The sequence below is a fragment of the Natrix helvetica genome (assembly GCF_964273705.1).
Source record: "Natrix helvetica genome assembly, chromosome: 2".
Lineage (NCBI taxonomy): Eukaryota > Metazoa > Chordata > Lepidosauria > Squamata > Natricidae > Natrix > Natrix helvetica.
Window position 1 is genome coordinate 235,326,971 of NC_138552.1, and position 26,643 is coordinate 235,353,613.

At 41.8% G+C, this 26,643-nt stretch overlaps 1 protein-coding gene across 2 annotated transcripts in view; it reads right to left on the reverse strand.

Moving 5' to 3' along the window:
• Nucleotides 1-9,739, reverse strand: part of LOC309387836 (uncharacterized protein) — an 82,058-nt gene extending 72,319 nt beyond the window's left edge. Inside the window, exon 1 of one of the 2 annotated variants that reach the window (XM_081944716.1) lies at nt 8,912-9,739. In XM_081944716.1, coding sequence (XP_081800842.1) covers nt 8,912-8,980 — 69 coding nt within the window. In that variant the 5' untranslated portion in view covers nt 8,981-9,739. The remainder of the gene's footprint in view (nt 1-8,911) is intronic. The other variant, XM_081944715.1, reaches the window with a different exon arrangement.
• Nucleotides 9,740-26,643: the final 16,904 nt, after the last annotated feature.

The window sequence follows — 26,643 nt, forward strand, 5'->3', positions numbered from 1 at the left end:
TTGATAGTGAACATTTGCATAACAAAAACTTAAGTATTGTCGGTGGTCCCGGAGGATAGGTACATGCAAACAGGCCTCTGTCAAATCCACCGAGGTAAGAAAATGCCCTCTTCTTAAACATTCCAAAATGGTTTGCAAAGAGTCCATTTTAAATTTCTTACATTTCAAGTAACGATTCAACCTCTTTAAGTCCAAAATGGCCATCCATCCTCCAGATGACTTGGGGATAACAAAGAGGATGGAGTAGAACCCCTGATGCGTTGGCCCTCCGGCACCTCCTAGATGACTTCGATATCCAGAAGGTGCTGGATAGCGTCGTGCATCAGGAGTTGTCTCTGCGGACTACGGGAGACTGGGGAACGGATGAAGAAACAGGGGGGGAGAGAGACAATGAACTCTAGGGCCAAGCCAGCCCTAACAGTGGTCCTAACCCAGCCATCTGAAGTGGTGATGTCCCAAAGTGTAGTAAGCGAGCCCCGATGGGGAACCGGTTCTCTGATTGCTCACTATTTACGGGTGTATTGGTCCCCCCCCCACGTCGAAAGAGCCGCTTGCCTTAAGTGCCCCTCTGTTGCTGATAGAGCGGCTGGCATTGGCCAAAGTTGCCCTGTGAATGGAAGCCTGCAGGATTGTAATCATATCCCCGAAAGGAAGTCCCATAATCCTGCTGTCTGTATGTTTGCTTCCTAGGGTAGGAGTTGGGATGGGGAAAACCCTTCTTAATAGTGGAGGGCAAAACCTTAAATTTGTCCTTCCCCTCCACTAGCAAAAACGTGAGGGAGTCCCCAAACAAGTTCCCCCCTTTGCATGGCTCGGCAGTCAGTCTCCATTTGTGCCTCATGTCCCTTTTGCCACTGTCTGAGCCACAGGAGGCGACAGGAGGTGATGGCAGATGCCATGGCTCGAGAGGCAAACCTCGTGGCACTCAAGGTGGCATTGGCTGTGAACTGCACAGCGGCGACTATCTTGATGTGCCCTGGAGTCGCTAGTGGGAATTCTCTCCTCGAGATGTTGAAGCCAGGAGAGGGTGGACCTAGAAAAGAAAGACGTGGCTTTGAGGCCTGCACTGCTCAAGCCACTGCCTGGGCCCTCTCTGGGGTGTCTGGTCTGCCCTCTTGGCCTCAGGTTTGAGGATTTCCTCCTGAGAACCTGGCAGAGTCATGCTGGAATGGAGTGCCGATATAGGTATGTAGACTGACGGCCACTGGAGCACTTTATCCAGCCCCTCAGGCACATTGTAGTAGTGTTTGTCTGCTGCTGACGGGGCTGGTGCCGCTGTGGGTGCGGCCCACTGTCTTTGTACTATGTCCAGGAATAGCTGGGATGCTGGGATGATGTCAGCCTGCCATGTCTGTTCTTTGAATCATGTACTAGCTGAAGTAGATGGAGTAGAAGTAGTGGATGTTTCTGGCTGGCCCTCAAGGGCGGATGCGACCTTGGCCAGCCATGGTTTAAAAAGATCAGTTGGAAAAAGCCCCGTGTTATGAGGTTTGTCTGGCGTGGTGGCTTCTTCCTCAGAGAAGTCTGCCTCTCTGATCCTCATCCAGGAGAGGGACTACCTGGGGACCCAATTGGGGGAGGGGATCCTCAGCCCAGCTGAGGCGGTCTCCCTCTGCATGATGACCCGATTGGGCCTCGACTGTGGGTGACCACATTCCTGCAACTCAGCAGCAATGCCCTGCTTTATCGCCTCTGATATAATCTCCTGAAAATTGATCCCCGCCAGTGGTATGAGGTGAGCACCAGGGGCACCATAGGAAGACCATTCTGTTTGGGGTCCCGTGGCCGATGGCATGAAATAAGCCTCCGAGCCTCTGGACGGGACTCTCAATGGGGTGGTAGCGGGAGTCTGCAGGGCGTTGCCCCATAGTCCCAATGTATCAATGGTCAGAATGGGACTAAAGGGGCCCGGATTCAATTCCCAAAGAGAAGGGCCTCCGATACCTGACCTGGGGCCTGGTTGATCCTGAAGCACTGAAGGCGAATGGCGTTGCTCATCTGAGCTGATGTGTTTTGTCTTAGCCACCGCCTTCAAAGACTTCTTTGTCTTTCCGGCTTTATTGGTTTTGTGGGCCTTGCTGTGGCTCTGGGCCCCCTCACCAGGTTGAGATGCCAAGGGCTGTGCCTGAGAAGGGGGAGGCAAAGGGTCTACCAGCCTGGTGGCTAGATCATGCCCTTCCCTGCGTTTGTCAGGGAAAGGCCCAGGGATGCTGCTGTCAGCCATGGCCACAAATGCTGCTCAAAATGGTGGCTGCGCCTCGCAGAGCACCCAAAATGGCGTTTTTAAAAGTTTGTTGGTTTAGGCGGGAGGCTAGATGGCTGCCTCTGCACTTTGACCTGCTCCTTCTTGCCCAGAAAGAAAGGTGTTACTGTTTCTTCGCTCCTCAGCTGTGTCCTGGCCTCAGGGAGCTAAGGGAAGCAAGCGGAGATCAGTGTGTGTGTGCGCTAGTTACGGCGCTCTGGCGGCGAAATCACCTGAAGATAGGGTGGGAGCGCGGCGAGGATCAGCAGAGGCTCGCGGAAGGCTTGAAGCCCATCCCCTCGCCTAGTACGCCAGTGGGCATGCAAATGCGATCCAAGGAGCCCCAGGAAGCTGCGAGCCGGAGAGAGAAGGCACGGAGCATGTGTTGCCGTCACGTGGCGTGATCCAGGTCCCTAGGGTCAGTCACAACCCATTGGGCAGATAGCAGGCTCCTCCCCAGGTAGACACTTGACAGCAAAGTCTTTTCTTTTGGCAGCGAGAGTCTGACAGGCCTAGGCAACAGTGCCCAACATGGCCACCTGGGAGCCTTGACTGCAAGTGGGGATATAGCTGCAAAAACCAGCTTTACTCACAAAATTTTTGAAATAGCTGTCAATATGAGTGATGATCTCCGTGAATATCAAATTCGATGACAGGAATAATTTTGGATAACCTAGTTGTCCTCAAAGTGGACTGAGTCAAAAGCTGGGGTGGATCTGGTGCAGGCAGATTATAAAGGGGTACTAATTATTAATCAGACTCAGTCCAATCAGAGAGCAGACGGTGTTAATTCATACATGGATGCTATCCCCACCTTATTGAGAAGATGCAATCTCACTCCAACTCATTAAATGATATAAGCAGAAAAGGAGCAAGTATTCCTCCAAAGGTAAAACCAGTAGCAACAAGAGAGTGGGATATTTCAATTATTGGAAAAGATTTGAGAGATCTCATGGTCTTCACCAAATTCTAGTTCCCCAAATCTTCCAAAAAGCCGTAACAGTTAAAAATAGGCATACCACAGAAAGGATTAGCAAAGATACTATATTTCTCACACTCAGTGGACCCATTTCATCAAAACTATTTCTTTTTCTCAGGAACTCACCACTATGACACACCTCTCCCTAAACATTTTCAACTTCAGCTTCCATAACTTTTAAAAACTGGCGTCTTCCATTTTCCTCTTCTCTTCACATTTTTTTGTTGTGATGTCTTTTATGTAATACATATGAGGGCAGGTATCTATCTACCTATCTACCTATCTACCTATCTACCTACCTATCTTTACCAACAGTCATGCCAGCAACTCCAATGAGCTAAGACAAAAACATCTGGAAGCATGGTATCTTAAGAGACCAAAAATGTTTTTTAAAAACTTGCAATTTTAAATAAGGAGTATGCATACAATTCTTTATACAGTAGCTGTATCTTCAAACCCAATAATTCAGGGATACAACTCTAGCAGTCTTTCTCATTTCTTCAAGCATTTTTGCTCCCACTCAAGACAGCAAATTTACTTACATTTCCTTGAATGCAATAGTCACTTTTGCCATCCAAGCATAAGATAATGAAACCAGCATCCTGGCTCTACTATGGATGTCTCTGAAAAGCCCATAAACAAACATACAGAAAACTGAGCACTTTCACACCTACACCCCAAATGAAAGCTCCTTTTTGTTTCAACCGTAATAAATAATTTGGAGTAATCAGCAAACTTGGACACTGCAATGCTGATTCTTAATTATAAATAATCTGTGAACAAGCAAAAAAAATATCCCATGATGTGCCTCTCCCCTTTGAAGAACTTTTTATTTATTTCATGTCTTTAATTACAAATTATATGCACCTCGATGGTTTACAGAAAACCTTGATTTTGGAACCTAGACCTTCTGTAGCCCTTAATTAACAGAACTATGGCTTATTAAATTAATCCAAGAGGCTTGGGTTTGCACAATATGAAAACTCCCAAATAGCCAATCACATATTCCATATTATTTGTCAATTTCTGCAGGCAAAAATAATCTAATCATCATACATTCCATTATGTCTATGCCGCAGCCTTGCGAAAGCTACAAGCAACCTTAGCAGCTATCAATTTCATCCATATTGAAACCATGATATTTATGCAATGAAGAGGTACAAATAGTTCAATGAAATAAAGGAATAGAGAATAGTATGGCTTAGCCTTAGCCTATATCTTGATTGTTAATTATTGTTAATGGTTGGCTTTTTTTGGCTGCTATATTGTGTATAATTTTGTTACATGCTTTTTATCTGGCTTTTAAATATTTTTAGCTGACCATAATCATGCATTTGAGATGGGCAGCCCTACACATTGAAATGAATTGAGTTAAAAGAATGATGGCTAATTTCAAAATCTATTTCCACAAAGTTCAAGGACTGAAGATGTAGCTCATAGCCAGGTGTCTCTGGGACAGGCGACTGGGAGGCAAATATTGAAGCTTGTATAATAACTTCATCACACAAAGGCCATGATTTATTTATGTACTTATATTTGATGTGACTGCACAATGGTGTTATTTTTAATAATTTTATTAAAAACTTGAATTACAATAGTAATAATTTACTCATAATTTGCAACAGTATGATAGGCCTGGATTAAATAGCGTGGGAGCTAAGCTGCTAATTATAAATTAGAGACCATTAAAAATAAACTTCAATAACAGTAATAAGCATTCAAAACATATTTGTCTTACAATAAACATAAAGAATTCTTATAACAGAATTAATTTCTGAGTGTTCAGATCCTTTTCTCTTTTTCTTTCTTCCTTTTCTGCAATTATCAACAGCATTAGTTCTTCCTGCTGAGTGAACATTTTGGCTAAACAAGTTCTTTTGCCAGCAGTCCATCTCTCTGAATATGCTGCAAACCAAGTAATTGGTAACATCTCCACTTCAATAATCTTCCATTGTCTTCTACAGATAGAAACTATAGATTATAAACCTCAACACAACTTCCAAGCAATAATAGGCTAGCCACTGCAAAAGCCTTTGTAACAGAAGAATGCAACTCATATTTTTTTCCCAGCATAGCAAGCACGCTATGTGGCAACTTAAAAATTGACAGGTCAACCTATACACGTTTTCATCTACCAATCAAATTCCTTCTTACTCTTTTCAGGGAATCAAAAACCTGGTTCACCTACAGATTTTATGATGGTGGAGTATTGGTTCACGCAGCAATAATCTTCATGGGAGTAATCTATTGGTTGGGGTTTGTTCATTCTGTAGTGATATTATAGCATCATGTCATGAAAGCACCATTCTAGTAAAAAGTGGATAGTAGGCCTTCAAATAAAAACCTGATCAACACAGTAGAGGAGGGAATCCAAGAGATCAAGACTTTCATCAGTTGAATGAAAAATGTGCCTCAAATTCAACAAAAAGATCAAAAAATTCAGGTAAAACAAAAAACGGTAATATTCTATTCCTATAATCAGTTCCATTTATCTTTAACTTAGCAAATGAACCAAAATGAAGTCTGCAAAAGTAGTCACTGCACAGGAAAGATTACTCAACAGAATGGGAATTGGAGAGATGGGGAAACACTCTGCTATTAATAATGGGAAAGGTCACAGCTTATAGCAAAAGCAGCCCAAGACACTTAGTTGACTGAGCCAGAACAACCAAGAGCAGAACTTCCCATCAGTATGCACAATACTAGATGTTAGGTTGGTTATTTTGACTCATAAGGCTACTTACAAGTGCCTTCTCCCTTCACCAGCAGCCAACATAGAACAATGATAAGTTAAATAACAATCTGTCACCATTTTGACACAGAAAATCAAATGCATGAGACAGTGGCCTCATTCTGCTTAATTACGGAGTAAATGGCAAAAGTCTCCTGAAGTACGCTTGAAAGTATCGTCTTCCAGGCTTACATCACATCTAGACTCTTCAGAGGTTCTCAGAAACATTTTGAAGACAAGAAATAGCTGTTCAACTAGCAACTAGATAATTATTCTGTTGTCACATGGCCAATGCAGGGTTGACTTTAAATTCCTTTCTTGTTTGTTCATTCTTACAATGGTTGATTGGTTGTTACTTGTTAAAATTTACAACATAAAAAAATACTGTTCCATGCCCATCAGATTCAAGAGCTGAAGAAACAGGTTGGCCTTCTGCCCTCTTTGCCCTGCCAAGTCAACCAGGAGCTCATATATCTTGGCACGTGTCCACTAGTATTCAGGATATGTTGCCTTGAGGAAATTAAGGGAGTGACAGTTCCATATGGGGGGGGGGGTGTCAAACATGTTCTATAACTAATATTTAATATTTATAGAGCAATTTACAAAAGTTTCCTTCAAGTTAAGCTCTACTTCATGGATACTTCTTTGTAGTTGTATTGGCAATAACACAGCAGTGGTTTGTCACTGCCTTCTTCTGGAAGGTTGCAACCTTTCTCCCATTCAAATACTAACCAGGTCCAAATCTGCTTAGCTTTTCAAGAGTTCAATTGTTGGCTTTTACAAAATTAGTTACAGTACATGTTTCAACGCCACAGGGAAGGTGGGATATACATCCTGGAACACAAAACCAAAATGTAAGTTTTGCTGTGAATAGACTCCTACCTAGTGATGGGATTCAAATTTTTTTACTACCTGTTCTGTGGCGTGGCTTGGTGGGCGTGGCATGGTTTGGTGGGCGTGGCAGGGGAAGGATAATGTAAAATCTCCATTCCTACTCCACTCCAGGGGAAGGTTACTGCAAAATCCCCATTTTCTCCCAATCAGCTGGGACTCGGGAGGCAGAGAATAGATGGGGGTGTGGCCAGTCAGAGGTGATATTTACCGGTTCTCCAAACTACTTAAAATTTCTGCTACAGGTTCTCCAGAAGTGATCAGAACCTGCTGAATACCACCTCTGCTCCTACCCAAATAATTCTTGGTCTCATTGGAGGCAAAAGTGTCAGCCATCCCCCTGGCTGACTCAAAGATATTGCCTTATTTTAAAAACTTGTGTTGTAAAAATTGAAAACAAACAAACACAGTGCTCTAGCCATTCTGTGCATGTCTCAATTGGTGACAATTCTGCCAAGAAGCTAGTGCTAGAGATCCCCGTTCCTGCATATGGAACCTTTTGAGATCACCATCATTGCCTCCATGGACTACTAGACCATACAAACAGAACGTTTTCTACACAAAACTTTCAAAATCTCAAGCCATTTATTAATGAATTCAAAATGCAGCCAAGATTGAAGCACAAAAATATGTACAGTATACAGCAAATTGAATGAGTAAAATTATTATTCAGCTGGATAGGTAAAAGCATTTGAAAGCAAGGAGCCATTTTGCTCGTGCAAATGCATGTCTAAGCATGTATCTGTATCAAGTGGGCACCTCATTAATTCTGATTGCTGGGGGGGTTTTTGGGGGGTTTTTTTGTATTGCAAAATTATACATATCTAATTTTTAGATGTTCCAAAAACCCAGTACTGCTAACTGCAAAATACAATCAGTGGCAAACTGGATGTACTGCATTTCTGTAACTTGAATCACTTGAAAGTGAAAAGGTGGTGGAGGGAAAAGAGGCAAAAACCAAGTCCTTAAAATATTAGGTTGTGCATGGGACTCTCCTCTAAATTAAAAGTAGGCTTTTAATTTTAAAAGAATCAATGGCAAGTTTACAAAAAAAGTTAGCTCTTGAAGCACAGCACACTTTAAAACTAAATCTTGATATATTGCAGATATTTAATGCACTGCAAACCCTTACTAGATCTATAGTTCAAAGAGCCTTCTCAGTAATAGAATCTTAAATAGGAGATCAGTTGTTACTGTGTGTGTGGTGTGTTAATAATCATGATTTTAAGCTCTAATGATATCAGAAAGAGCTTCAGTAAGTAGTTTGGATATGCATTTGAGCCTATTTAAAATTTATATTTCATTTCGGGGTGAATGAGATAGAGAAGGGGCATTCAGAGTGCAGAGGGGGATTCAGGCTGCAGGAAAAAGTCACTGCCTTTGCTTTAAAATTTATAAAGGATAAAATCCAAGAAGCTGGATTCAGATCCAGTTCCATTTTATATGCAAAAGCAAACATTCAGCAGTAAGAAAAGGGTCCCACAGCCTGCAGTCAATCTACAGTGTTGTGCTGATTTCATGAGTCCAATCCTTAGGTGAGACTTAGGAGCTGTGCAATTCAACCGTTAGTAGTACATTTAGACAGAAGCTAGTCTTAGCATTCAGGATGATGCTTCTCAGTACTTGGAACACGTTAGTTTTGCAGAACGCAGCTCGATTTTCAACAGCATCTAGTACAAGGAGCTTTCCCAACTTCTCCCACACCGATGGGCTTCAAAAGCAACAATATGAACATATTCCTGGGAAACAGGTAACTCAACCTTTAAAAAAGCGGGGGGGGGGGGTTACAACCGTGAGCACTGATCTAAGGCTTTGTATTCCAGGCTGTGGGCCTTTTATCACAACCGTATCTATCGGCCGGGGACAAGTTGATTTTCAAAGTTAGCAAGCTTATTTCTTCGCCTGCAGACCTGCTCTCCTTTCTTCCACTCTCCCAGCGAGCAGGGTGCCCGGGGATATAGTACCCCGATTATAAATGATGCCTACCGGCTTCTTAGCTATTGCTAAGCTGCACTTAAGAGAACTTTCTGGGAGATTTTTTTTACATGTTGTATTTTCTTCTTCTTACCTTCAGCTGGAAAGGCTGAATTTCATTCAAACTTTGATTCTTCAGCTTCTTCGTGAGGATCTTGAGCATGGTACAAATCCAAGGAGCCAGGGAAGAGTTAAGCCCGCACTCGCATCGAAAGAACGTACAGTCGGCGCCGAGCAACTGCAGGTACACCCAACTTGGGGCTCGAGTGGCATGTGATCTGCCGAGAAATACGATCGTGTTCGCCTTTCTTCTTCTCTTTTTGCACCCCTATAACATCCCGGATCTGGTTGCTAACGCACAACTTCCTCCCCCGTCTGCTCCGTCGAAACAACTAATGGGCTTAGTTTTGTTTTCTTTTTCAGAGGGCCATTGTCTTGCTTTTCCGAGCTGCAGCGAAGGACGCCAAGGTAGCAACCCCGACAGCAGCTAGCAGGGTTTCTATTCCAAGAGGCAGGAGGGCATTAGATGCCGAAAGAGTTAAAGAGGAGATGAGAAAGCTTTCGAAACTAAGGCCCGGAGCTCTGCTCATGGTCTAACTGTATGCCTTTTCTCTTCCTTTCCTGCACATTGCCGGTCGCTCCCGCGCGCAATTCTTCCCGTCTCCTTTCCCTTTTCCACGCTCTCCTCGCGCGCCTACGGCCGCCTTTCTCTTTCTCTCTGTCTCTCTCTCTCTTCTCGGCGTTCTTGCTATATGAAACTTGTAACAAACAGGACCCGAAGACCGGGAGACGCCGATTGGACAGCCAAGACGGACTATGTCAATTTCAGGGGGCCGGGTTTCCATTTAAAGGGAAACCAAAAGAAGAACCGAGCAGGTATCGCCGTTTCCTCTCCCCCCTCCCCCAAGTAGGTGGCCGCCGATCTGGAGGGGGAAGGAAGACTCAGAGATGTCCTGCATCTCCTTCGCTTTGAAAGCATATCTCCCCCCCCTCTCCCCACCAACACCCCCTTGGAAATTAAGCCCCGCGATGCAGAATTGAAACCTTAACAGGGTTTTTTCTTTCCTTCTGTACGTTCTCGGGTTTCTCCCTTTACGGGTACAAAGGTGTTGCGTCGTTTAGCATTTTTTAAAAAAAAATAAAGTTTAATCACCACCTGTATATCCTCCAATTGAGGACTTTAAACCCCCTCATTTCTCATTACTCCGTTGTATTAATTCATAATATGGGAGATTTTAAAAGGGGAGGATATTATATTTTAGAAAGTCAATAGAACGTGTTTTGTCCTCCTTTTCATTGTAAAAAAGTTGGTCACCTTAAGAAAGAGAGAGAATTTATAGCTATATATACACTTCAAAAGCAGCATTATTTTGTTGGATTATAATTCCCAGAAATTATTCATCACACAGTCAGCCAGATGTTCGGATTAGATTTGGCATTTTTATACACTTAATGAATTTTTCCAAAGGACTTGGAGTAGGCAGATCTGGATTTCTGATGGCAGATTTCTGATGGTATTAAATGTATATTCCCAAACTGTAAACTGTTCAGAGTAAAGCTGCCTTTTGCAATTGACTGATGGTGAATTTGTCAATGCCAATCAAATTCAAGTGTGGCTCCAATTGTTTTGGGATTGCACTCAAAGCTCCCATAACTTGGTATTACCTTTGCTTTTCTTTTGCTGCAGTCATTCTATTTCCAAGTCTTTGCATTTTGTTATCTTCTCCAGTTCTTTCTCTTTTATTCTGTTGTCTCCAGTTATTGTCACATCCACTATCCAGACTTTTTTCTTTCTTTCTTATCAACATTTGTTAAATCTGGAGTGATATGTGGCAGCTGTCTGTATGTTTGAATTCTGAAGTCCCAGAACACTTCAGCTTCTTTATTTTCAATTATTTTTGGGTATTTTATGATCCCACCAGTCCTTGCTTGCAGGCAAATGCTATTTCTTGCAGATATTCCAACGCACCATTGTTGACATTTTGTGGTGCCATTGTTTGTAACCAGTACGCGATGTTCTGCAACAGCTAAATAGGTGGTCCACTGTTTCTTCGGTTTCTTTGCAGAGCTGGCACTTGCTGTTTGTTGCTGTCTTCGCAAGTGTGGCATTGTATATGCATTGTTCCTGGTGACTTGATGTTGTGCAGCCAGAATTAGTCTCTTTATCTTTTTCTTCAACTTTCCTGCTCTTAGACATTGCCAGGTCTTGTTATTATCTGTTTGCCTGCTATTTATATGTACTAGCCATGCAATAGTTTGTCTTTTTCGGTTCTTCATTTGGTCTTTCATGTAGGCCAGTTTGATCTCTCTAATACTCCTGGTCTACTAGCTTCAGTGTCTCTTCTTCACTGTCCTTCAGATATCCTTCCAGTGCCTTTTTCTTCTTCAATCATCTGATGTACTTGCAGTATTCCACACACGCTTACTTTCCTTGGTAAGTAGAATCTGTCAGTGTTGTTACGAGGATGAAGGATGATGATTCATTGTCATTAATTTCCTGGTCTTCCTATCCAGATCTTTTAGTTCTGCTTAAGTTCAGTCCACTATTCCAGCTGTGTATCTAATGACTGGAATTGCCCATGTGTTTATTGCCTTGATGGTATTTCTTCCACTGGGCTTGGACTTTTAGATCTTCACTTTCTTTTCACTTCTAACCTTTTTGTTGACTTCAGTGTGCTTGATTTTGTCAGCTGGGAGGATTCCCATTTATCTGTAGTAATCATTTCCATCCAGACTCTTGATGTTATTTCCACAGGGTGGCATGATTCCTTCAGTTGAGTGTGGCACATTTGTCCAGTCCAAACTCCATTGCAATATCTTCGCTGTATATAGACAGTATTGAGCAGCAGTTGTATTTCAGTGCTTTTCCATACACAGTTGTTTTCAATTAGAAGATGTTGGACTGCATCAGCTACCACACTTCATTTTTAAAAAGAAAATTAATGTGGAGTAAAGGAGCGGTTTATTCTTCTCCTACATCAAATGCCATGATTAGTTGATTAGTATTGATTCCTAGTCACCATATACATTTTTCTTCCATGATCCTTAACTTGATCCTTCCAGCTATGCATCTATTGCCACTGTACTTCAGACCATTCACTTTGTTGCTATTTATCCTAATGTTTTTTTCCCAGCTGCCTTTTCCAATATTAGAGCTTTTCCTTTGCATAATGTGTCCAAAGTAGAATGATTTGAGCCTGATATTTGTGCCTCCAGGGAGAACTCTGGTTTGATTTATTCAGTGATCCAATGTTTGTTTTCTCAACTCTGTTAATCTAATACTGATGTTCAAAAATGTCAATACTCTTTCCATCCCGATTCTTCAAAGTCCAACTTTCATTTCCATAGAGTGTCACAGGGAATACCATAGAGTACACTATTTTTTCCAATGCCTTCATAACTGAACATATACGGAGTGTTAGTCTGCAGTATATTTCTTAACTACTTGTTCCTGTTGATAGTTGAGCCTAAAAGCCATAAACTATCCAATACTTAAATACATTCATTGTTAATTATAAGGTTTGTGCTTGTACCTGTTGTCATTCATGTGACTATATTTAATTTTAGACCCATTTTTTTCACTGTGCCCTTTTATTACTAGTGCTTGCAGATCCTGTGATATTTGGTTATCAGGATAGTGTCATCAACCCAGCTCAGGCTATTGATATTTATTTTTCCAATTTTAAAACCACACTCGTCTTCTTCCAATCCACCTTCCCTTATATAGCAATAGCAATAACACTTCGACTTATATACCACTTCACAGTGCATTTACAGCCCTCTCTAAGCAGTTTACAGAGTCAGCATATTGCCCCCAACAATTTGGAATCTCATTTTACCGACCTTGGAAGGATTGAAGGTAGAGTCAACCTTGAGCCTGGTGAGATTCAATCAGCCAAATGGCAGGCAGCCGGCTGTCAGCAGAAGTAGCCTGCAGTACTGCACTCTAACCACTGCGCCACTATGGCTCATATATTCAGCATATAGATTGGATAAAGAAGGGGAGAGTATGCAGCCTTGTCTCATCCTTTTTGCCATAATTGTTTCAACATTCCTACTCTACTCACAGTGAAGGGATTGGCAGAATGCTTCTCCCAGTTATCCGGATGATGCGTGCATATGTTGCTGCAATTGCCAATGCCCACCCTGAATAACTGGGTTATTCAGAAACCCACATTGCCTAGTCATTCAGTAACCACCATCATTAGATAGGCCTGTCATGATCCAGTAGCAGCTATGTAGCCATGGAAGAGTATGTAGTGCACTCATTCATTTACCCTCTCAGTCTTGGTCACAGCCATACAGAGCAATAGGAAAGAGTCTTTCTTTACTAAAGAGAGACTCCAATCACACAGATTATTTACATCTAAATAAAACCAAAGCAGTGGTATAGAATAAATTCACCCATCTTGGGGGACATACAGTATAAAGAAGACAGGGAGGGAGAGGGGGGGGGGAGAGAAGGAGAGAAAGAAAGAATGAGAGAAAGGAAAAGGGAGAAGAAAGAAAGAAAAAGAAATCCACATGCATACATTAAATCGTACAATTTTTAAAACTAATATACAACTAAAGCTAGAACATAATAAAATTATGTTGTAACCATAGAGTAAGAGTTTATTTTAAATTGCCAGAAAAAGCCACTTGAATTACATAATTCTAAACTTTATCTGAGAGGTGGAGAGGGTAAGTTCATAATACATACAATCCTTCATTTCCACACAGCAAATCTTTCCCACAGAGACTAGGAGCTCTTCTGTTATGTCCTGATGTCATCACAACTATCCTCTTCAGAATGTTTATGGAAAATGTTAATTTTCCATTCCTTTCTGTCTGGGAATGGTTAATCGTTTTATGATATGGTTATTTGCAAGGGACTTTTTTTCACATATGTTGCCGTATAACTTTTCGGTTAAAATATAAAATTTTTTAGTAGCTCTTTACTTTACCTTGGATGGAAACCATAATCTGAAGTGAAATGTATTTGAACATAATCCTGTGAGACATGTGCAGCCTAAGAAACATCTAAACAGTCACCCCAGGATATCTTTCTAAAAATAAAGCTTTTTTGTTGCTGATGTTCTTGTGTGCAATGAATTAAACAGTCAGTACTAATCTAAACATGGTTTTGTCCTCAATCACATTTTTGTCACATGACCTGTAAGTCACTAACTGTGGCATGTGGGTCACAAACTGGGACGGGGCTGTGTGAACCAAGAAGGTTTACTCTTTTGCAATAAGATTGCAAGCTGATTAGGGGGAAATCTGCCTTTTTCTATGGGTCTCCAATTGCAATGATTCCCATTTTAATCCCATTACCCGATCCTACAAAACCATACTGGCACCTACAGTCCAATACCCAGATAATATTTAAATAACAAATCCCTGTTATTAAAGATAATGCATGATAAAGGAACTCTGTTTTATACAAATCATATAAGGACATCTAGCTGGATTAAGTTTACTTCTAAGGAAATGGCACAAAAGGCCTTTCCCCCCACTTGTGGTACATACAGGTAGTTCCTCATTTATAATAGTTTATTTAGTGGCCATTCAAAGTTACAACAGCGTTGAAAAAAAGTGACTTATGACTGTTTTTCATACTTATGACTGATGCAGCACCTCCATGGTCACCCAATCAAAATTCAGACACTTGGCAACTGACTCATACTTACGACAGTGGCAGTGTCCTCGGGTCATGTGATCACCTTTTATGACCTCCTGACATGCAAAGTCAACGGGAAAGCTAGATTCACTTAAGAACCATGTTACTAACTTAACAACTGTAGCGATTCACTTAACCGTGGTAAGAAAGGTCGTAAAATGAAGCAAAATTCACTTTCAAATGTCTCACTTGGAGACAGAAATCTTGGGCTCAGTTGAGGTTGTACATCGAAGACTACTTATATAATAAGTAGCAGGTTTTTTTAAAAAAAAAGCTTGATTTAATTCAATTAGTATTTAAAATTAATGACAACAAAATTTAGTTCATTAGATACTGCTAATATTTTCTTACCTTGTCTTCAATAATTTATCATTTGGCGGCAGTGTTTAAAGAGGTTCTGTAAACAGATGGACAACATCAAGTTCCGAATGATTAGATGAACTTAGATGAACTTCTCTATTACTACAGCTATATCAGGTACTAACCACGATGCAGGATCAGTGACCGCTTGCTAGTAGCATAAACCTAATAGGCTGGTCAGGATTATCCAGTTCAGAGCAACCCCTGACCTGGTCATGAAAAACTGGATGGAGCAGGATCAAAGGAGAGTTATCGAGATGACAAGATTGTTGGACATTAAGCCCTAGGAAAATCACTTAAAAGAAGCTGGGCATAGTTAATTTGCCAAAAAAAAGAAGGCTAAAGGGAGATATGATTAAGGCGTTCGTGCATATATAAAGCTGTCATGTGCAGGACTGAGCAGACCTGTTTTCTGATGAAACGAAAAGCAATTTTTTAAAAAGGAGATTCAGCCTGAATGCTAAGATAAGAGGGATTTCTTAAAGGAATAGTTGTGTGGGGGGAAATGGAAGACTTGTTCCATGGTGATTTTCAAAGGGGCTGAAAAGGATTTAGAGAGTCCCAAATGAGCAAGTAATTGGATCAGATAACCTAAGTAGGAGCTCCCATTCTTATCACAAGATTTGAATTATTATTAAAATAATAATTAAAATAATCAGATAAAAAAGCCTACTCATTTCCTTTTCCTAATGTCTAAATATTCCTCACAGTCTGTCATGGGCTCCATCTTGTTTGGTTATTTATGGGCCACTCATCTCATATACATAACTAGCATACATACATACATACATACATACATACATACATACATACATACATACATACATATTAATAAAAATAATAAAGGACAACGGTTATAAAAAAAATTGAATGTAATATAAGACTAGCATTGGAGATGTTTACCCATGCTATCAGGGTTCAAGCTCTATGGCAAAACCAGGTTTTACTGCCTTGCAAAAGATTGCAGGATCACAGCAAGCCAAATTTCCGGGGGGATGATGTGTCAGAGAGTAGCTGCTACAGAAAAGGCTCTCTTCTTGGGCCTCAGTATATACTTCCATAGAACCTGAAGCATGTTTCTCTAACCAGGTATCTCAGGATGGATAGACACCCACCAGGGAGGCAGTCCCATAATTAATTTTGAATCATTCAAAGAATGATGAAGTTGCCTAGATCCAATTATAAGCAGAAAATGAGCTGTATTACTTCTCAAATAAGTAAATATATAAATGCCATTATGAATGGAGAAATGTAGGAATGTGTAGGTGAATAAATAAATAAAATTCAGCAGCCAAATATATATGTATGTGAATGAGATCTAACAATTTTGGTCTACTTTTTTTAAAAATAATAATGGCAAAGTAGCCTAAATTTATAAAGCCTTCCTTCTCAACCAAGTATCCTTCAGATGAGTTGGTCTACAACTCCCTTCAATTTCCCATGGACATCAAATGAAGGAGGAACGTTCTAATGGCTGTTATTTGTTCGTTGCAGATTCAGATCTGAGCTGCACAGAATATTAAACCATAATGCAGTTGAATTTTCAGTTGTGAACTCCTCTTTATGCAAAACTGTGGAGCGAGGCAGTTATTGCAAGGTGTCCTACCTTGCTGCTCCTTTTTTCTGATTTGATCAACTTCAATCAATACCATTCTCAGAAAACATCAAAGGGAGATTCAGATTTCTACTCCCTCTTTCTTTCTTCAGAAATAGAAGGAAGGTTTAACAGAACTAATACTAGTATACCTGTATAAGTATATGATTGGGGAACGTGCAGGGCAGCAATATATGTGACAAGGATCTCGGTGTTTTATGGATCAAAAGCTGCAACAATGGGACAGAGTTAAAAAAAAGGAACAAATAGAATTTTAATGTCAGGTTTAATGTCAAGATCAAGATAAATAATTATGTAATGACTTCCATAGAACTCTTTTATGCACTGTAGTTTAATGAACTTTATCACTCAAACTGGTTCAACTGGGCTCTGCTGCCATGAATCTGAGTTTCTTTTTCCTATTTGTGTTCATGGTAAAAATAAAACCAAGAGTAGTGGAGATACTCTATCTCAGTGATGGCTAACCTTTTTCAGATCACGTGCCAAAAGTGGGGGAAGCGCAGGGGGGTTGTGCGCAGGCGTTCCAACACCCATGCTATACGCGTGATCCCCGCGTGCATGAATACGCAACCCCCACCCTCCCCTCCCCACTTTTGGCCTGCAATGGACCCATTTTCCGCCCTCCCCAGGCTACAGAGGCTTTCTAGGAGCCTGGGAAGGGCGAAAACAGCCTCTCCTGCTTTCCCCAGAGGCCCTCCAGAGGCTTCAGGAGGCTTCCCTGAAGGCTCTGGAGGGCAAAAAAACAGCCGTACGGCCAACTCGGAAGTTTAGGAACAGTGACTTCCGGTTTGTCCTTGAGTTCAGGGAAGCCTCCGGAGAGTGAAAAACAGCTGAAAAAGAAGACCAAAGTCAGCTGGCCAGCGTGCGCATGCGTGCTGGAGCTGACAGAGCAATGCCTCGCGTGTCCTAACAAATGGCTCCACATGCCACCTGTGACACGCATGCCATAGGTTCGCCGTCACCGCTCTATCTCATTCTGCAGTCACTCGTGCCTTCTGTCATTATGGCAATGTCAGGCGTTCTAAATACCATGCAGAATTAAATCATTGTCCAAGGCAAAGTTATCCTTAAAGGTCCAATTTATTCATACAGGCAAGTTAGCACATCTATGGAATTCCAACTCTAATGTTCTTCCTGGAATTCCACCCAGTTGAAAGTTCATGATCTATCCCCACACCCACAAATCCATCACATGTTCCAATCATCATCTTCCACGCTGGCATCTACACCCCTCTGCTTCCGGTCAGGTGTCGAGGTGCGGAGACAAAAGATGACCTTGAGCTTCTATAAAAGAATGACAACAATACATTCCACAAATCTTACTCCTTTCTATTCCCCCCTCCCAACTACTACACTAATGAAACAGCATAAAAAATTATTAAAAAGTGTGGCAGGCCAAAGATCCTAAAAAGAACATAACTACAGGCCTGACAGGCTAGAGACCAGAAATGGCAGCTCATAATAAATTTAACGTAGAGTCTGGTTTTGAACACCCCATTAAACCATGATTCAGGCAAATTGACCTAAACATTGGTGTTATTAAACTACAATTTAATCCATTGTCCAAGTTTGATCACATTAGGTAAAACTACAAATAATTTAGTACGTCATGTGAATGAAGTCATTGTGGTAAGATACAGTATAAGGCATAGTTTATAAATCACAATAATCGGGTTCAACCAGGACACTAAATCCAAATCAAACAAACGGCATTGTGATTTAGTGCAATATGTATGCATAAAGTCAGCATAAACTGGAAGGAGTGGGGGGGGATGGTTGACTTAACACAGACTACTTAAAGACCCGTCTGTTCTCCCAGGCCCTAAAAAAGCTCTATGGAGTCAGGCAGCCTTGAAAAATTGAAATAATAAATAAATAAATAAAAGAATGTCACATCAGAAATGACTAATTTGTTTAAATGATCATAGTTACAATTATATAATTAGGAGAAAGTAGTAAAGCAGGATACTGGCTTTAAAGGACTATCAGTGCTGGGAGCTCTCCTCAAAGACCTCCCTTATTTAAAGAGCAGTAAGCTAAACCCTTTGATCTGGTGACACCCCCCCCCCATGTATTTTTAATTGCAACAATAGAGGAATGCCTTGTTGTTAACTTATTTGGTGATGTTTTTCAACCTCCCAGTCTATCCTATGGCTTTAGCTTTCCTTGCAACCACCCATCCAATAGGTCTGACCCTGCTTTGCTTTTTCCATGAACAGATTTAAATATAAAAACCACCATAAAAGAAAACAAAAAGATTTGAAGTTACAGTAGAGTCATTAGCTCCCAGACAGCAGATTGAGCAGGCTATGGTATGTGCCCCCTCTAGAGTTGTGTTCAGCTCCTACCCCATTCTGTTTTGAGAAAGAGTCAAGACCTTCATCTTTAGCCAAATGTTGTCAGTTACATTAGTTAATGGTTGATCCTTACTCTTACTTTATTTTTTTTACTTGTTATTGTTAGTCACCTTAAGTGCCCTCGGTGGAGAATGCTTTCATTTGTTCCTCCCTTGCCTGAGCAACAATAGAAAAGCTTCATGCTACTTATTCTAAGGGCTTATGCTTCTAAGAGTATAGCTTGTCAGTCAACTCTACCTCCAAGGAGGCTCTGCATCGAAAATGGTTTTTGGAAGGAGCATAAGAAACAGCAGGAACTCATAGTGAAAAGATGGCATAATCCCTGGGACTGATGGCTAATATCTCCAATGACTTCCTGGCATTCTTGGTCCTTCTGCTTCTGCTTCTCTTTCTCTTTCTCTATCCTACCTGATGACAACAGGACTCACAGACCATCAAGGTTGGGAAGCATCAGACTGAAAAGGGATAAATTCATGCATGGCTCAAATGAGGAACATGGTGGTTTCTGCTCATCTTAGCAACATCACTTGCTTGGTAACCTTAAGGACCCTGGAATCCATTTATGGATTTGGGTTGAACTCAGACTCCAGATGCCCTGAAATTCAAACAATGGTGTTGGTTTGAATTTAGAGGATCGATACTCTTTCTGGCTTAGCAGAAAGTGCTTAACGCCTCTTCACCAACTACAAAGTGAGACAGGTTTGACTAATCCTTTGGGTAAATATTGCACATGCTGACTAGCAACAGACTGACTTGGCACAAGAAGAATTACTGAGACCAATTTTCTCCGGTCTGGTATCCTTCAAATTGATTGAATTGCTACCTCCACTATCCTTACTTAGTTTGCCAAAGGTCATGATCAAAGCTCTGCCATCTGCCCAATTTGCTCCAAGGATGCTCATTGACCCTACAGGCTGCCTGCCCCCATCTGTGCCTTCTCCAGTCCCCTCCTGCTTCCTACCTACTCAAGCAAGTAAACCAGGCAGCCAGCAGGCTGTTGGTTTCTACTTACTACCATCTGCTTTGTAAAGCCTATGTCACCACCTTTCCACCTCCTCCAGTCCCTGGCAGTGATCAACATGACATGTGGCACTGGCAACAGCTTCTTATAGTTTGCACATGGAAAAAGGGGGGAGGGGCTTTGCAGGGGGGTCAAAGCCAGCATGCAATGAAAAATATAAATTAAATTGGTGGGAAGATCATAAGAGCAAACCAGCTCTCATCTTTTCCATCTGGGAGCAGTTGCCAAGGGAGTGGTGTGGAAAAAGAAAATATTTGAACTGGTTTGTTTTTCCTGACTAGTTCACATCACGGCATGCTGTTCTTTGTGGTAGCAATTGGCTTTAGCTATGATAAGGCTCAGGTTTTAAGAAGTCCCTAATTATTACATTCCTTCCTCAACCAACACATTCAGGAACAGGCTGTAACATTTAGTCTTTGGCAAAAACATTTGAAGGCATCCAGAAAGCCCTGCTTTAAGATTTGGCGGGGTCTGGATGAGGCCCTGAGGCTCATGAGTTGTGCATTTTGAAACGATTCAGCCATATTTATCATCTGCTCAAACCGTTCAGATGCTGATTCTTCAGATCAACACTGGAACAACTCCTCTAAAAATAGAACTTAGCTGGAGGAAGAAAACTCATTCTTTTTTTTCTTTTTTTGTTAGAACCCTCTCCTGTCAGGTAACTCTATGGATTAAGTGCCCCACATTTTAAAAAACCAAGCAAAGGCTATCTGAATATTAGGGCTGAATATTTTCTGCTTTCTGTAATGAGTAATACTGATCAGCAGGAGGCAGCATGATACTTTGAAAGTCACCCCCACAGTACATAAGTTAAAGAAAGTGTCACAAGAGGGCAGCAAAGGTACATTAATGCTGCTAGTGCCTAGATTAGCTATGGATGAAAATAAAATACTACCTGCTATGTATGGAATCTGTTTATGATGGTATATGGATCATCACTATCCCAGAGCTAGAAGCTACCCTAGATAATTTACTGAAATGCTTCAGTTGAGTCAAACCTCAATCAGTGTTAAATATTGCAAAGCAGTGCATGACAATTAAGCTTGTTACAAATAATATAGCCATCTTTGAAGAACTGACTTATATGTTGCTAAACTTAAATCATAGCTGGAATTATTCCTGTTCTATGGGTTCGCCCATATTACATATAAGCAGAGTTGGTAAGGGCCAGCACAGGGAGACTGAATCCCAACAAGACAGAGACCCTGGGGGTGAGTTAGTGAGATACTGTTGACTATGAGAATTGTGGGTCTGTTCTTTCTGAATACAGATAGTCCTCGACTTAGGATCACAATTGAGCCCGACATTTCTGTTGTTAAGTGAACACATTTGCTAAGTTGAGTTTTGACCCATTTTACGTCCTTTCTTGCCATAGTTGTTAAGTGAATCACTGCAGTTGCTAAGTTAGTTATCTGGATGTTAAGCAAATCTGGCTTCCCCATTGATTTTGCTCGTCATAAGATCATAAAAAGGTGATCATGTGACCTTGAGGCAGAGCAGAGGTGATAAATATGAACCCAGTTGCCAAGCATCTGAATTTGGGTCACATGGTCATGGGGGATGGTGCAACAGTTGTAACTATGAAAAACCATCATAAGTCACTTTTTCAGAGCCCTTGTAACTTTGAACAGTAACTAAATTGTTCTGACCCCCCCCTCTCTTCGTACACCAAAGCACTCCAAGACAAGAATACTGCTAGACGATTTATTCACAGTAAATTAACACACTGACTAGACCTTGGCAGCAATCCAGACTTCCAAGATAAGAAACAGACATGAGAGCTTCTCCAGGGTTGGTAATTAAGTTGAATCCTGCAACCAGCCTCCTCACAAAGTCTCTCCTTATGTACTATCTTGAGAGGAGCCTAATTACAACCACCTGGGTCCAATTATCTTCTGTATCTGCGTAGTTGTTCTCTACGTCTATCAGCCCTCCTTTGCCGGGCGTCCAGGACCAACTCCCTTGTCTCCTCCCCACTGCTCCAAGGCATGTCAGGAGCACACTCCCTTTGGCTTTCACCGCTGCTCCATGCCTCAGGCGCCTCCTGGTGACCAACCAGCCTCTCTGATCCCTGCTTGGAGTCGGAACCCTGTCCAGGGTCCTCCACATCTTCCAGAGCCGACTCATAGGGCCCTTCACTGTCAGAGTCTGTTTGCAGCTCCAACAGCTCCTGCTGGGCCACAACACTAAATGAACTATTATAAGTAAAGGACCATCAGTAACAGCTGCATTCCTTAAGAAAGAACAGAGCTTGAAAGTGTTCCTGGAGTCATCTTTGCTGCTTGAAGCTCAAATAACTTCTGTAGCTAGGGACGTCTAGCACCAGCTTTCGTACACGGGTGTCGATAGCTATGATTGTGAAGACATTGCTATTACAGGTAGCCCTTGGTTTAAACCAATCATTTAGCAACCATTCGGAGTTACAGTGACACTGAAAAAAGTAACTTATAATCAGAACTTGCATTTAAAATCGTAGCAGCAGCCCCTGATTCACATGATCAAATTCTTGGCAACTGACATGATGGTTGCAGGGATCATGTGATTTCCATTTGCAACTTTCCCAACAGGCTTCCAACAAAGCCAATGGGGTAAAATGGATTCACTTAATGGCCACACAATTCATTTAACAACTGCAGCAGGGGTGGGTTCCAGCAGGCACTACTGCCAGTTTGCTCACGTGTGCTTAGTGCGTGCTGCGCGTATGCAGTGCAATAAAAATTGTGCATGCACAAAAGTGAAAACCAAGATGGTGGCGCCTATGGCACTGCCCGGAGAACCAGTTTGGGGGCATGGCAGACCTGGGTCGCTGCCGGTTCCAGCAACCCAGGCCACTATGCCACTATCGGTTTGGCCGAACCACTCCAAACTGGTAGGAACCTACCACTGATTTGCAGTGATTTGCTTAACAACCATGGCAAAAAAAGTCATAAAACTGGGCATGATTTGCTTAAGAGCTGCCATGCTTAGTAAAGGAAATTATAGTTCCAATTGTGGTCATAAGACAGGGGTGTCCAAACTTGGCCACTTTAAGACTTGTGGACTTCAACTCCCAGAATTCCCCAGCCAGCTGCTGGCTGGGGAATTCTGGGAGTTGAAGTCCACAAGTCTTAAAGTGGCCAAGTTTGGACACCCCTGTCATAAGACAAGGACTGCTTGGATAATGTCCTCCGTGTAGGGCTCCTCTTGTGTTTGGTGGAGACTGTAGTATTGCTTTAAAAAAAAAAAGCTGTGCCGGCTGCCAATCAGCAAGCCGATCAAAGGCCTTGTTGGAGAAATATATATTGCCTTAAGCAACTTGGGACCAGCATTAATGATATCATCAATACAGCTTCTCCTGCCTATGCCAAGAGCCACAGAATACGATCTTGCTGTTACCTGCAGGTGGGCCCTCCCTCCTCAATTTCATTCAAGAATGCTCTTCCCATTGACTTCGTAAGGAGCCCTTCTTAATACCTTTCAAGCCCCTTTTGACATATCTCACCACCAGTGTCGGGTTTCAAATTTTTTTAGAACCTCTTCTGTAGGTGTGGCCTGTTTTGTGGGAGTGGCTTGCCAGTCATGTGACCGGGTGGGAGTGGCTTGCCAGTCATGTGACTGAATGGGAGTGGCTTGGCAGTCATGTGACTGGGTGGGCGTGGCTGACTTGTAAAATGTGGTGAAACTCACTTAACAACGCTCTTGCTTAGCAACCAAAATGTTGGCTGAGAAACTTTCGCATTTGAAGCACATAAGTCTTAAAGCTGTCAAGCTACAAGACCCGTGCACCCCAACCCTTTAGAAAAAAAACCCAGGGGTGTTCAAACTTGACAGCTTTAAGACTTATGGACTTCAACTCCCAGAATTCCTCCTCCAGTCATGTTGGCTCAGGAACTCTGGCATTGAAGCACACAAGTCTTAAAGCTGTCAAGTTACAAGACCCTTGCACCCCTAACCCTTTAGAAAAAAAACCCAGGGGTGTTCAAACTTGACAGCTTTAAGACTTATGGACTTCAACTCCCAGAATTCCTCCTCCAGTCATGTTGGCTCAGGAACTCTGGCATTGAAGCACACAAGTCTTAAAGCTGTCAAGTTACAAGACCCTTGCACCCCTAACCCTTTAGAAAAAAAACCCAGGGGTGTTCAAACTTGACAGCTTTAAGACTTGTGGACTTCAACTCCCAGAATTCCTCCTCCAGTCATGTTGGCTCAGGAACTCTGGCATTGAAGCACACAAGTCTTAAAGCTGTCAAGTTACAAGACCCTTGCACCCCAAACCCTTTAGGGGAAAAAATCCAGAGGTGTTCAAACTTGACAGCTTTAAGTCTTGTGGACTTCAACTCCCAGAATTCCTCCTCTCGCTCTTCATCTTGATGATGTGCGGATGGGCGGCAAGGCATGATTTATGACCAAGAATTATGTGTATAAAATATTCAGCATATATCAGCATAGTCAAGAAACCAATTATATACAAGCTTTGGTCTGATATGAGCTGGTAAATTCAGTATGATGTCCCTAAAGCATAATAAAGCATAAGCATAACTAAAGCATTAGTCCGTAGCAGGTATGGGACTTAAATTGACCTTTTGATCATTGTTTCCCCTCTTCCTGTTAAGGAATGGAAACTGGAGAAAGAGGGAAAATATTGAGAGCTCCAGTCACATGTAAGCTTTTTTGGGAGTCAGTAGTGCAACTATAGATAATTTTAGATTCCGGACTTAATGATGTGTTTTCTCTCTCACACACACATACTCACACACACACATCTTCATTTTATGTGGTAGTTTCGCTTATTTTTATTTTAATTATAATTTTTATGCATACTTTTCGGTGTTAAAAAAAAATCCAAAGGTAAAAAAGTACAAGCTGTGTCGAGGTTTTTGTGGGCTTTTGCCCAATAGAATGTTACTGGATTCTCTGTAATCACATCCTTTCAGTTCTCCTTGTTTCTATTTTGCTCTTTAAGCCTTGTTTAGGAACCTCCTGCTTGTTCCCTCTGCTGAGCAGCGTCCCTGAAGTTCTACCCACTCCTTCTCCCCAAACAGCACCACTTTCAGATTAAAGCAAGACTCAGATTGTACTTCTGAGTCAGGCTGAATTGCTTTTTGTTTAAGAAAGCCCTGACCTCCAGTGCAACTACCTTTCATAGCACTGATCTCGGAAAATTGATAGATCTTTAATGTAATAAGAGATGTCCAGATCAGTTCCTGTGGGCCAAAGGACAGGTCAGCTTTCAGATAACACGGCTTACCTGTGAACTGAAAGGAAAGAGGCAACCTTGACACACCTGCCTTTGCTAAGAGGGGAGTGAGGTGAGATGAGAAAACTTTGTTGGCAAGATCTGACAGCGTTGATCTCCAAATCAACCAAGCTGAAGATGCCCCGCTATGCTCTCCCGCTTGTAAAGGCTGCTAATATGGGAAGCTGTCAATTCAATTTGCTATCAAGTGTTACCTCATTTCAAGAGTGAGCCCTGCAAGCACAAGAGAAACCTTTGAAGTGCGCAGAAATTGATCATGAAATAGAAATTGTAACAGGGCAGCTCCGGCCCTGTTGCCTACTGTACAAGCCTTGCTAGTCTAGAGAATAGGATTGTACTACATCTCCCCTCTAAGAGGTTAAAACCTCTTTTGGGGAGGGAAGGGAAGGAGGGGGAAATTTGAATCACCATTTCATCTCTTCCTGTGGGTGGTATGGATTGCATTTGATCAAATCAGGGAAACAGATGAAAGAGAAGCTTCAAGGTGGGAGCCACTGCCGCATTTCCTTCATTGTACAGAGTGAGGAGTGAAATGAGTAAAATACACACTATAATGCAGCATGGAATTCTACTACCGAAGAAAGACAAGCGATATTCTTGGCTTTGAAGAGGGTATCCATAAGGAAGTTATGACCACATCATTGAAGCCCCGCCCATTTTACATGCATCACATGTGTAACAAACATAAAAAGGAACTACAATTGTGTGGTTATGGCCCTTATTTTGACTTTTTTGACCTGTCCCTCTGCTCCGGTGAACATCCCTGTGTTCCTACCAGAGGCCAAAACAAAAATGAGAACCAAAAATCCCAAGCATTTTCCCCCCAATTTATTCAGAATGCAGAATATTAAATACAATGGATATGATTGCTCTATTTACCTTCCACCGAGCCACTCAAAATTGGCTAAGATAGGCAGCCATGTATATTTGCTAAATAGCCAAATGAATGAGTGTAATAATTTCCAATACATGAAGTATTATAACTACTTTTTTTTTAGTACAGCTGTGGAGACTGAATCCACGATTTCAAGAGAATCTTGTTTGTATCCTTCACATCTGGTACTTCAGAAGCAAAGAAATGGGCCTTTCCCAGTCTGGTGCTATCAAGCGGACAGTTTTTTCTTTACAGTATATTTAAGTGAAAGCTAGTTCCTTGCATCTTTTATCTCTTATTTTCAATCCTGGTTTCTGTGACCATGGAAAATTGTTCATGATCATCTTCCCTTTATGCATCTGACTGCAGTTATAATGGCTTCCCTCAGTTTTTTCTTCAGACTAAACATTTCAAGTTCATCAGCCAATACTCAGAATGCGCGTCCACTCCTCTTTCATCTTTGTTGCACTCTTTATTGTTTCCAGGAATGGGTCACTCAGAATCACGCTGAGCTGTTGCCTCACCAAGGCTGAGTAGAGATAAATGAGAACTTCATGTATCTTGGCATTGTGCTTCTTCTGATGATCTCCAGAGCTTTGTTCCCATATCTAGCACCTCCCTTCTTTTCTGCTTCCGATTTTACATTGGATAAAAACTTTTGGCAAAGCTCTGTGGCATGGATAATAATGTATACAGTA